Consider the following 13,278-nt stretch of genomic DNA (forward strand, 5'->3'; position numbering starts at 1 on the left):
GGATTGATCCCCTGGCTTGATGGTAATGGTAGAGTGGGGGATATACTGGGCCATGAGGTTACAGACTGTGGTTGAGTATAATTCTGCCACCACTGATGGCCCACAGCACCTCATGGATGCCCAGTCTTGAGTTCCCAGAAATCTATCCCATTTAGCAGGATTATAGTGCCACACAACATGATGGACGGTATCCTCAATGTGAAGGCAGGACTTCATCTCCACACCGATTGTGGGATGGTCAATCCTACTGATACTGTCATGGGCAGATGCATCTGCGGCAGGTAGGTTGGTGAGGATGTGGTCAAGTATATTTTTCCCTCTTGTTGATTCCTTCGCCATCTGACGCAGACCCAGTCTAGCAGCTATGTCATTTAGAACTTGGCCAGCTCAGTCAGTAGTGATGCTACCGAGCCACTCTTGGTGATTGACATTGAAGTCCCCCCACCCAGAGTACATTCTGCACTCTTACTACCCTCAGTGCTTCCTCCAAGTGGTGTTCAACATGGAGGAGCACTGATTCATCAGCTGAGTGAGGGCATTACATGGTAATCAGCTGGCAGTTTCCTTGCCCATGTTTGACCTGATGCTATGAGACATCATGGGGTCTGGAGTCAATATTGAGGACCCCCAGGATAACTCCCTCCTGACTGTATACCACTGTGCTGCCACCTCTTCTTGGTCTGTCCTGCCGGTGGGACAGGACATTCCCAGGGATGGTGATGGCGGTGAGTCCAGAACTAAGGTGTACTGTTTCAAAATTAGGGGTTGCTCTTTTAGGACAGAGATGAGGAGATTTTTTTTCTCTCGGAGGGCCTTGCGACTTTGGAACTCTCTGCCCCAGAAGGCGGAGGAGGCAGGCCCATTGAATATTTTTCAGATAGGGTTAGATGACCCCCTTGCCTAACAAGAATCTAAGGGTTATCAGGCGAAGATGGGGATGTGGAATTCAAAACAGAAACAGAAAAAGATCAGCCATGATCTTATTGAATGGTGGAGGAGCCAAATGGCTTACTTCTGCTCCTATTTTGTATGTTTGTATGTAAATAAGCATTGAGAGATTTGCAAAAGAGATCACAGAGAGAAGAACTTATTATAATTAGTTAAAGTTGTCAAAAGAGCAAGGGTTAACATTCACTTGTCAAAACAGATTCCCAGCTGAACAAATGCTCCTATTGGTCTGGGCTTTCAGCCAAGTAGGCAAAATTAGGACAGGCGGAAACCCAGAGTTAGTCAAGAGTTGGCATAGGAAGGATGTGATTGCACTGGAGAGGGTGCAGAGGATGCCTACCAGGATGCTGCCTGGGCTAGAGGGTCTGAACTATGAGGAAAAAGATTGCTTAGGCTGGGGTTGTTTTCCTTGGAGCAACCAAGGTTGAGAGGAGACCTGATAGAGGTGTATAAGATTATGAGAGGCATAGATAGGGTGGATAAGAAGGCACTTTTTCCATTAGTAGAGGGGTCAATAACTAGGGGGCATAGATTTAAGGTAAGCGGTAGAAGGCTAAGAGGGGAGTTGAGGAAAAATGTTTTCACCCAGAGGGTGGTGGGAGTCTGGAACTCACTGCCTGAAAGGGTGGTTAAGGCAGAAACTCTTGTAACATTTAAGTTGTATTTAGATATTCACTTGCTTTGCTATAGCCTCCAGGGCTGTGGGCCAAGCGCTGCAAAATGGGATTAGTGTAGTCAGATCTTTGTTGACCAGCGTGGACACGATGGGCCAAATGGCCTCCACCTGTCTATGAGTTGATATGGAGTGTTTGAGGGGCCAGGGGAAGTGGATGGGGGCATTAGTTGGCATGGAGTTAGCCTAAAGTGTATGAGAGGCCATGTGTAGTGGGCGGGGTGGGGGGGCGTGGGGTGGTGGAGTGAGGTGGAGTGTGGCCAACATAGTGATATATAGAATGTAGTCCCCTGGAGCTTGTTTGGTCACCATTGAGAATCAGGGAAACTTTCCAGACATGTCTTAGATTTCCTAAATTCCTCTAAGTTTTTTATTTTTTTTCTTGGTTTTCCCAAGAAGCTTCTAAAGCTGGCAGGTGGAGTACCCGTAGGGTGGTGGCAAGGGGTGGGATGGTGTCACGAATTCAAGTAAAATATAAATTGCCTGCGGGGTTTGAACAGGAACGAGTATGCTTTGAAAATAGCACTCCCAATTTGTGTGTCAGTGCCCCACTGCCTCCAGGGCATGCTCAAATTTTCAAAGTGAGGGTGGGGACAGCAGAGTCAGGAACCCACCTGCCTCCAGTTAATAACTTGTTTAGCTCTTTGAGGAGTTTATTAATAGGTCGGGGAGGGCAATTTGTAAATCACTGAATCCGAACAGTCTGGTACACCTTAGTGCACAGCTGTCAGATTCAATGTGGGGAGCAATTAAGGGCTATTTTAAGCTGAAAATTTTGGAAAGTAGGGGATTTTGCTCCGGATCATGTGCAGTATCTTTTCAGTTGCCCACTTTTTATATGTGGTGAGGCAGCTGGTCCTTTGGGGTGCTGTCTGGTCTCTTCTGTGAGGCAGTGGCTGGCCCCATCATGGCTGCCATCTGTCTTTGCTGCTCATGCTCTGCAGGCAACTCACTCATCATGCTAAGATTCAGCATCACTAACTGGGCACAGTGCTCAAGTCCAGCCCAATTATGGCATTTACATTTGAAGATTGTGTCGCGAGAGTGATGTAGATGCGGCACATTTGCAGGACGTACAAATTATTTGGGCCTCAGTTTCCTGGCCTTGAATTGAAAATCAATCACATGGTATGAGCCAAAAGAACCAAAAGTGACCACCAAGCTATTGGATTATCATAAAAATCCAACCGGTTCCCTAATGTCCTTTAGGAAGGAAACTTACCATATATACCTGGTCTGGTCTATATGACTCCAGTCCCACTCAATTGCCCAATATAAAGCATCATATTTCCAGGTCGCATTGCCACAGTTTATAACTGCATATAACACTTATTTTCAACTTAGAAACAATTATGATGTTACACTAAATTAAATGTTACAATTGTACACTTCAAAGTAGGTTAAATTAAATGTGTGTATGAATGGAGCAGGTTCGTCCATCTGCCGAGTTGGAGAATGTCAAATGGAAATTAATATTGAGAAATGTAAAATATAAAGTGTGATTACTAACTGGAGTAAAACTGATAATTAAGAGGTGTATCTCCCATCTCTTAAAAATTTTAATTTATCTTCAACAAGCATCTTGCTTTAACACTGTGGGATGAATTTAATGTGGAGACGGTGGCTCAGCCCGCTGGCAGTCAACTGCTTGAGGCTGTGGCTTCCAGTCGCATGAGGGACGACGTCCTGCCTCCAAGAGCTGCCAGCCAATCAGATGGCCGGCTGTTCATAAATCCCAGCAGCGCCACTGGGAGTGCTGGCCATTGCTGGGACTGCAGTCGGTCCCCAATCGGGTATCGTTGGAGGATGGATTGGAAGATAAGTGCAGGCCCCAGTGCGGGATAGGGACAGAGGCAGTGATCAGGAAGCCCAAACAGCAGAGCCTGCAGCCAGGGTGCCAGAGTTTAATTGGCCACTGAAGGGTCTCAGTTGGTCCAACGGCAAAATAGTCTGCCCAGCGGAGGTAGGTATGCAACAGCATTCCATCTGATTTTAGACAATATCCCCACCACCACGCCAGCCTTCCAGCCCACTCCCAGAGGAGATACAAAATTCCAGCCTGTGTTTCACATGGAGACCATCTAATGCTCTCCTTCTGGGCTACAATACTATGTAGCTTATGGAAGAGGTGCCTTTGGCCTCAAATATTCGTTGACTGCAATCTTGACAGTCGTTAGAAACATAGAAAATAGGAGCAGGGCTAGGCCATTCGGCCCTTCGAGCCTGCTCCGCCATTCATTATAATCATGGCTGATCATCGAACTCAATAGCCTGCTCCCGCTTTCTCCCCATATCCTTTGATCCCTTTCAAGCCAAGAGTTATATCTAACTCCTTCTTGAAAACATACAATGTTTTGGCCTCAACTACTTTCTGTGGTAGCGAATTCCATAGACTAACCATTCTCTGGGTGAAGAAATTTCTCCTCATCTCAGTCCTAAATGGTCTATACCGTATCCTCAGACTGTGACCTCTGGTTCTGGACTCCCCCACAATCGGGAACATCCTTCCTGCATCTACTCTGTCTAGTACTGTTAGAGTTTTATAGGTGTCAATGAGATCCCCCATCATTCTTCTGAACTCCAGCGAATATAATCCTAACTGACTCAATCTCTCCTCAAATGTCAGTCCCACCATCCCAGGAATCAGTCGGGTAAACCTTCTTGCACTCCCTCTGTAGCAAGAACATCCTTCCTCAGATAAGGAGACCAAAACAGCACACAATATTCCAGGTGTGGTCTCACCAAGCCCCTGTATAATTGCAGCAAGACATCCCTGCTCCTGTACTCGAATCCTCTGGCTATGAAGGCCAACATACCATTTGCCTTAATAATATAAAAATAAAAACAAAAAAAATGCGGATGCTGGAAATCCAAAACAAAAACAAAAACAGAATTACCTGGAAAAACTCAGCGGGTCTGGCAGCATCGGCGGAGAAGAAAAGAGTTGACGTTTCGAGTCCTCATGACCCTTCGACAGAACTTGAGTTTGAGTCCAAGAAAGAGTTGAAATATAAGCTGGTTTAAGGTGTGTGTGTGGGGGGGGCGGAGAGAGAGAGAAGTGGAGTGGGGGTGTGGTTGTAGGGACAAACAAGCAATGATAGAAGCAGATCATCAAAAGATGTCAACAACAATAGTACAAAAGAACACATAGGTGTCAAAGTTAAAGTTGGTGATATTATCTAAACAAATGTGCTAATTAAGAATGGATGGCAGGGCACTCAAGGTATAGCTCTAGGGGGGGGGTGGGGAGAGCATAAAAGATTTAAAAAAAATTTTTTTTTTAAATAATGGAAATAGGTGGGAAAAGGAAAATCTTTATAATTTATTGGAAAAAAAAGGAAGGGGGAAACAGAAAGGGGGTGGGATGGGGGAGGGAGCTCACGACCTAAAGTTGTTGAATTCAATATTCAGTCCGGAAGGCTGTAAAGTGCCTAGTCGGAAGATGAGGTGTTGTTCTTCCAGTTTGCGTTGGGCTTCACTGGAACAATGCAGCAAGCCAAGGACAGACATGTGGGCAAGAGAGCAGGGTGGAGTGTTAAAATGGCCAGCGACAGGGAGGTTTGGGTCATTCTTGCGGACAGACCCATTTGCCTTCTTTACCGCCTGCTGCACCTGCATGCTGACCTTCAGCAACTGATGTACGAGGACACCCAAGTCTCGTTGCACATTCCCCTCTCTCAATTTATAGCCATTCAGATAATAATCTGCCTTCCTGCTTTTGCTACCAATGTGCATAACCTCATATTTATCCACATTATACTGCATCTGCCATGCATTTGCCCACTCACTCAGCTTGTCCAAATCATACTGAAGCATCTCTGCATCCTCCTTACAGCTCATCCTCCCACCCAGCTTTGTGTCACCTGCAAATTTGGAGATATTATATTTAGTTCCTTCATCTAAATCATTAATATATATTGTGAATAGCTGGGGTCCCAACACCGATCCCTGTGGCACCCCACTGGTCACTCCTGCCATTCAGAAAAAGACCAGTTTATTCCTACTCTTTGTTTCCTGTCTGCCAACCAGTTTTCTATCTATCTCAATATACTACCCGCAATCCCATGTACTTTAATTTTACATGCTAATCTCTTATGTGGGACTTTGTCAAAAGCCTTCTGAAAGTCCAAATAAATCACATCCACTGGCTCCCCCTCATCAACTCTACTAGCTACATCCTTTAAAAATTCCAGAAGAGCATGATTTCCCTTTCATAAATCCATGATGACCCTGTCCAATTTTGCCACAGTTTTCCAAGTGCTAGGCTATTAAATCTTTTATAATGAACTCTAGAATTTCCCCACTACCGACGTCAGGCTGGGTGGTCTATAATACCCTGTTTTCTCTCCGCCTCCCTTTTTAATTAGTGGGGTTACATTAGCTACCCTCCAATCTGTACGAACTGTTCCAGAGTCTATGAAATCTCAGAATATGGCCACCAATGCATCCACTATTTCTAGGGCCACCTCCTTAAGTACTCTGGGATGTAGGTTATCAAGCTCCGGGGATTTATTGGCCTTCATCCCATCAACTTCCCCAACACCATTTCCCTACTAATACTGATTTCTTTCAGTTCTTCCCTTTCACTAAACCCTGTGTTCCCTAACATATCTGGTATGTTATTTATGTCCTCCTTTGTGAAGACAAAACCAAAGTATGTATTTGGTTGGTCAGCCATTTCTTTGTTCCCCATTATAAATTCCCCTGTTTCTGACTGTAAGGGACCTACATTTGTCTTCACTAATCTTTTTCTCTTCACATACCTATAGAAACTTTTACAGTCAGTTTTTATGTTCCCCACAAGCTTACTCTCGTACTCTATTTTCCCCTTCTTAATCAATCCTTTGGTCCTCCTTTGCTGAATTGTTGTCCTTACCATAGCTTTTAGACAAATGGGAAACCACCTAATTTGCATTCTGCCAGTGCATTGTAGACCCATCTCCATAACCCGGCTGCCTCATGTTCCCAGTGTTCTATCAGCTCTCTGTGTAAGGAGGCCAATCACAACTTTTAAACAGCCCTCTCCAGTCTTGGGGCTTTAGGCTACATCTTTGGCCTAGACCTTCCCCTAAGGACTCACGTTTGCTTATTGGCAGGCCTCATTTCATTAACATGCTGGGCTCCTCATTCTGCACTCTGTTCCAACTGAGCTAATAAAGCAGGTACATAAAGTGTGAGAATTTTTGCATCATGTTCACCAATGGACACCATTTGCCTGGCAGAGTCGGCCAGTGGGAGTTCTAACCCTTACCAGGTTACCTGAGAATTGGGAGGAACCCAGCACTATTGAGACTCTGAAATAAAAACAGAAAATACTGGAAAAACTCAGCCGTCTAGCAACATCTCTGAAGAGAGAAACAGAGTTAACATTTCGAGTCCGTATGACCCTTTTTCAGAGCTGGAGAGAAGTTGAAATATGATGAAATTTATACCGTTTAAGGGAGGTGGAGCAGGTGAAGCTGAATAAAAGACCAGCAATAGACGAGGACAAAGGAGAGATTGACAAAGATATCATGAATAAAAGGACAAAGGGAGTGACGTAAAGGTAAGAAAATAGAATGTAATAGCAGAGCAAGGGTAGCATTGTGTGAAAGAACAACATGGAACAAGTAACAGGTGGCCCTTTTGGGGTTGTGGTGTGGGGAGGGGGTGATGGTGGGGAAAAAAGGATAGAAAATGGAATAATAGGTGGAATTGATAAAAGGTGGGATTAATAAAAGGGGATAAAACAATGGTTAAATGAACAAAAATTTAAAAAAATAGATGGAAATAAAAATAAGTGGATAAAAAATAAAAATGAACCTGGAAAAAAGGGGTCAAAAAAAGGGGTGAGGATAGAGGAGAGAAATCATGGTCTAAAATTGTTGAACTCAACGTTAAGTCCGGAAGGCTGTAAAGTGCCTAATCAGGAGATGAGGTGCTGTTCCTCCAGTTTGCATTGGGCTTCACTGGAACATTGCAGCAGGCCAAGGACAGACATGTGGGTATGAGAGCAGGATGGTATGTTGAAATGGCAAGTGACAGGAAGGGCTGGGTCATGCTTGCGGACAGACCAAAGGTGTTCCACAAAGTGATCACCCAGTCTAGGGTTTGGTCTCCCTAATGTAGAGGAGACCACATTGGGAGCAGCGAATGCAGTAGACCAAATTGAAGGAGGTGTAAGTGAAGCACTGCATCACCTGAAAGGAATGTTTGGGCCCTTGGATGGTGAGGTGGGAGGAGGTAAAAGGGCAGGTGTTGCACCTTCTGCGATTGCATGGGAAGGTACTGTGGGAAGGGGATGAGGTGTTGGGGGTGATGGAGGAGTGGACCAGGGTGTTCCAGACGGGATGGTCCCTCTGGAATGTGCCAGGAGGGGTGAGGGGAAGATGTGTTTGGTGGTGGCATCATGCTGGAATTGGCAGAAATGGCAGAGGATGATCCTTTGAATGTGGAGGTTGGTGGGGTGAAAAGTGAGGACAAGGGGGACCCTATCACGGTCTGGGAGGAAGGGGAAGGTGTGAGGGCAGAGGCGTGGGAGATGGGTGTGGAGGGCCCTGTCAACCACAGTGGGGGGAAACCCCGGTTAAGGATAAAGGAACACATGTCAGAAGCGCTGTTTTTATTTCAGATTTCCAGCAGATCTGCAGTATCTTGCTTTTATCATACTACTGAGACTCTGATGTTTTCAAGAAGATTCAGTTATGGTGCAGATCAGGTAGAATTCTTAAAGAAATTTCTGAAGGAAATTCAGGGTCTTTGTATCCTAGAATAGGTCCATTGATTTTCATCAGAGATTTCAACTGACCTGGAAGGTAACCCGAGGCACTAAATTGAAAAACAATCATTGCTTGCAGCCAGAGTCCCAGGCAAAATGAATGGTGTCAAGGTAACCTTCACTTTTTAAGTAACTTCTAGCCAGTCCTTTTTAAATACAAGTTTACTATCAATGTACCAATACTTGGGAAATTATCTCTTATGTTGCCCCAATCTGGCTGCTGTACAATGGGCCTTAGCCCTTCATCTCAGTTTTTTGAAAAAAATCGTCTTCATTATTATAAATCAGCACATATAAAAATGCCCTTGTCTTAAGTTGCAAAATGGATAGAATTTGTTATAACCTTTGTCCTCATCATGACACAGTCCTCTCGCTTATTGTCAAAATGACTTGGTTCATTATGCAGCCAGGCAGTAAAAGACACTGGGGATCCATCTGTCCATTCGAACAGCATCTGCATCTTAAGATCATTCATCCCAAGCCACAGCTCATCAGTGGATACTGCAATAAATACAAAAACAATGTTTTATTTTAATGAGGTTGGGGTAGATATTCCTCTACCCAGCACTAGGGAACTGGCATCCCCGGTACAATAAGAGAGCGTAGATCTGTCTGTCTGTAGAAGAGCGTAGGCCCACATTGGTATTTTAGTAAGGCTAGAGGAGGCATTCCCACCTTAAGAACAATTTGTGCAGGAGAATTGCCTCCCAGCCCCTAAGAGCAAAAAGTCTGCAGTAAACCCAGGGATAGGCTGAAGATGTAGTATCACAATTTTTTTAGTGGAACCCACCACAGCTCACCACCCCTCCCCCCCACCACCACCTCATCTCCCTACCTTGCGCTGATTTGAAGCATTATAAGTCTTCTTTCTGTCAGCAGCACTCCACCAACCTCCATGGGTCAGAGTATAACTGCAGTCCTGCATTTGGATTTCCACCCCTAAATTTAGGCAGGGAACACAACCAGGGGAGGTCTGTCCCTGGAGTTACCCTGAGTCATGCCAATGGCCTGAAGGAGGAGAAAAATACTGTGGCACACCAGAAACACATGGAGTCTATAAGGCAGTTGTACAAGAAAATTCTCTAAAATTCTAGAAAAGAATAAATACTCTGAAAACAATTCAAAATGGAATTTCCTGCTATACAGAATATTACTGTTGAAAGAAGCTTATGGTTGATCGCTTACATTTATAGTATCGTAAACTTAGAAATTGTTGGTAGTGTACCAGGGATTAACCAGCTTTTTGTTTTGAGAATCGCCACATGTATTGGTTAACTCCACCTCTAAATATGTTTCTGGAACTGCGCTAAGCTGTGGTGTGCTTTAAATCCTAAATCACAGGTCATCCAATGAAAAGGACAGTTAATAATCCTGACAACCAGCTGTGAACCGCAACTCTGAACCTGCTCCTAAACTGCTGAATTCGTACTGAGGCAGGGGGAATATATTATAAGTGTCAAAGTCTAAAGGCCATTTAAATCTGTAAAAGGTCTGATTGATAGTATGTTGAGCTTAAAACTGTAACATGTTTGAGTCCTGCGTATACATGCCATGGTTTGGTAGTAAGCACTATCTGCTAAGTGTATGTTAAGTACAATTACTTGTACTGCATGCCTAATAAACTACAAATGCTGACCGCAACACGTAAAGAACCATATTGATTTAAGGAGTAGATAAAAGAGTGAATCATAGATGGGTACAGTTACTTTACAGAGGGAATGGAGCTTTAAGAAATGGTTTTGCTGGGGCACTCATTGCCTGGCATTTTGAATTAGTGCCTGGTGCACCAGTTTTCCTTGCAGCATTGATGGTTCAGCACCTAGTTCTTTGTTATTTTCACACTCTTCCTGTGCCATGGCTTTGCTATCCTGTTTTACAATCCACAGGGCACAGGACTAAATGTGAAGAATGCAGCAGCTGGCATTATTCAAGAAATTCTTTGGATGGGTTGTACTTTAAGGTGTAACCACCAACAACCTCTCAATCGTCCAGTCCCACTCTAATGTGAACAGTCAAGACGCCAGAGGCAGGCCTTTGACATCCCAATAATATGTTCAATATTCATTCTGGTTATAGTATTAGGCTTGTCATTCCTGCACTCAGCTACTGCCTGTGATTGGTGGAATGGTCATGTGCCATGACTGCAGCGGTTCACTATCATTTCTGAGGCACCATTCTTTTATTCCTTCATCTCCTATAAACAAGAGTGGCAGAGATGATTGCTTTAAACTAAAGGGGTCACGAGAGGTTCTGGGTAGCAGGCATTCTTGCGTGGTTGCACACTAGTGGAGTACAAAAAGAATAATTCCTTTCATATAGGACATAGCACTATACATTGGTGCAAATATCAAGAGCCTCCTGAACTCGGGGTAAACCATCACACTTGCAGGATTATATTACCCTCTCAATGGGTGGAATCTTCTGGCCCCACCAAGCAGCGGGAAGCTTGGTAGTCAAAAACTTACTTTGGCAGGAGGCCAAAGATCAGTTTCTCAGAGGCAGGGTGAACTTTTGCAATTCTATTCTTCAGACTTTAAAGGCGAGTCAAGCTTCCTGAAGAACAATGTCGGGAAGCCCTTTGTCATGTATTAGGTTGTTATGTATGTTCATTAACAGGCCAGGTCACCAGAATTAAACTCCCCCCCCAAATTAAGTTCCTCAGCAGCGGGAAATTAGAATGCGAGCATTTACAAATGCATATAAGAGTGCACCTGGTGAGGTAGACTTCTTCCATGATTAACGGTGAATTGCCACTGCACTGTCCTCTTTGGGGAGCATCTGTAAATGGCAGCCTATGCTTGAGACTGGGTGGTGGTGGCGCAAGTTGTGTGGAGGATAACCAAAGGAGGGAGGAAGGAGGCAGGCTTAGAGGACAAGTGTGGAGCAGTGGCCAAGAAAAGCTGGAAGGGACAGCGCAGGCTGTCTGTGGCCAAGAGAGGCAAGCTGATCCTCCATTGGTCATGCTTTGGTTGGGGAAGGGGCTGTCTTTATATTGATTGCAAAGGGAACCTCTAAGGGGGGAGCAGTGTGAATGTCGAGGTTTGGGTCCTGACGGTTAAGATCAGGGTACTGGGAGGCAGAGGTTATGGTGATGGTTACAGGGGGCAGTTGGATCCAGCAGGGTGGAAGTGGCAGGGTCATAGGCAGGGCATAGGTACTATAGGCGATCGTAAAAAGTCAGCTTAACAGTGGCCTCGGGGTGGAGGGGTCAGGGTCAGGATGAGTATATGCACTTAAACAGTTATGGGCTCATGGGGAAGAGCAGGGATAAAGCCATAAAGTATTATAGGGTCAAGGGTAACAGGGGAGATGCAAGGCAAATGGAGGAGATGAAGGATAATGTTGGTGTTGGTGAACAAATGAAGATAGGTGGGACTTGGTGATGCCGGGGGAGGGTAGAAGGTGTTGAATCTTCGTCGATAGGAGATGTGCACCATTGTTTTACTTGCAATGTCACAACATAGTCCCATAGTGAGAGCCAGGACTCAAAGTGGGCGGAGGGTTTTCAGCGGTGGGCGGAGTTACTGGGATGCTTAATGGCCAAATAAAGGAGCACCCTAATAATCATTAGTCAACTAAATGGAGAACCATGCTCAGGTGCTTTCTCATCTCTCTGGTCAAACCTCCAAGACAGCAGCATTCCTCCATAACTCGTGGGTCTCATTGCAGCTTCAGTCCAGCAAGGTCTGGAGCTGAAGGCCATCTTCTCTTGACGGAGGGAGGAATGGCCAGAGTGGGAGAGGGAAGTGGAGCTCCATGGGGCGTAAGTGGGGAATGGCTAGAGCGACGGGGTGCAGGTCCGAGCACATATTCAGCAGGCACTGCGTGTTCTGCTGGACCTTGGTCACCAAGGCAGCCACCATCCTTTCCATTGAGACAGCCAAGTGCTCGCATGCTGCAGACATGACAGCAGACAGAACATGGACAGATTCCTCCAGCCTTCAGGCCAGAGTGTGCATGGCCTCTGGCGTCTCTGCCTGATGCTCCCCTTCAAGTCTCCGCATCTCCATCAGGTCTTTTATGGCCGAGTCCAGAGGCTTGGGTCTGAGCAAGCACCTGGTCTCCAGCACCCCTTGGAGTGTTAGAGGCCTCAGCTGTCACTTCCTCCACCAGCTATGGACCTGTATCAGTGATGTGCTCACCAGATTGTGCCCATGAACCTACTCTAGAATGTGCACCCACCGAGGTGAAAGTCTCTGCACTGGTGGAGAGTGCAGATGTATGCCGTGAAAGCACACCTTCTGAGGCATCATTCTCAGAGGTGAGGTTAGAGCTGGTGCTGTGGGTGGTCTCCCTTCTTTGCTTCCCCTTTTCTTGCTGGGACCTGGAATTGAGAAAAGAAAGATTTAGTGGGTGCCTAAGCAGGCTCATTTATCTATAGGTGCATCTGATAGCTGTAGAGAGGAGGTATCCTCACTGGCTTCCTGGGAGAGTCCTGTCTCAACCTTGGCACAGGCATGGTACTGCTCCTCCCCAGCTATTTCTGCAGCCTTCTCCTTGAAGGTCATTAGAATTCTAATATCGGGCTGCCACCGCTGGACTTGGCCCGCTTCCTCCTATGGTGGCTGTTCTTGTCCTGCAGACAGTCAGAAGGATTGATTGTCAACCCAATGATTCATGAGCAGTTTAGGAGCATGCATGCCTATGGCAGCTCCTGAGCCCTCCCCAGTAAATGGTTAACCAACAGGAAGTGCTGCAACTGATAGAATTTGAAAGCATGAAATGGCTGGCACACATTCAGTGCACTTGTCCCATCTGCTGCTGAGATATGAAACCATAACTCCCGTTTGACATCTCTGTGCACTCGCACTCTTACACTGCCTGATGCTCTTATGAGTGTCACTTTGCAGTGAGTAGGTGGTGGCACTTACCTTGGCAGAATACAGCAGCTTGTTCATCC

At 45.6% G+C, this 13,278-nt stretch overlaps 1 protein-coding gene across 1 annotated transcript in view; it reads right to left on the bottom strand.

Annotated features, from left to right (window-relative positions):
* The window catches only part of mrc1a (mannose receptor, C type 1a), a 202,376-nt gene that overhangs the window by 84,993 nt on the left and 104,105 nt on the right, over nt 1–13,278 (bottom strand). Inside the window, exon 8 of the mRNA XM_041184946.1 lies at nt 8,722–8,879. Within this exon, the coding sequence (XP_041040880.1) occupies nt 8,722–8,879 (158 nt within the window). The remainder of the gene's footprint in view (nt 1–8,721; nt 8,880–13,278) is intronic.

This window comes from Carcharodon carcharias, chromosome 3 (assembly GCF_017639515.1).
Source record: "Carcharodon carcharias isolate sCarCar2 chromosome 3, sCarCar2.pri, whole genome shotgun sequence".
Taxonomy (NCBI): domain Eukaryota; kingdom Metazoa; phylum Chordata; class Chondrichthyes; order Lamniformes; family Lamnidae; genus Carcharodon; species Carcharodon carcharias.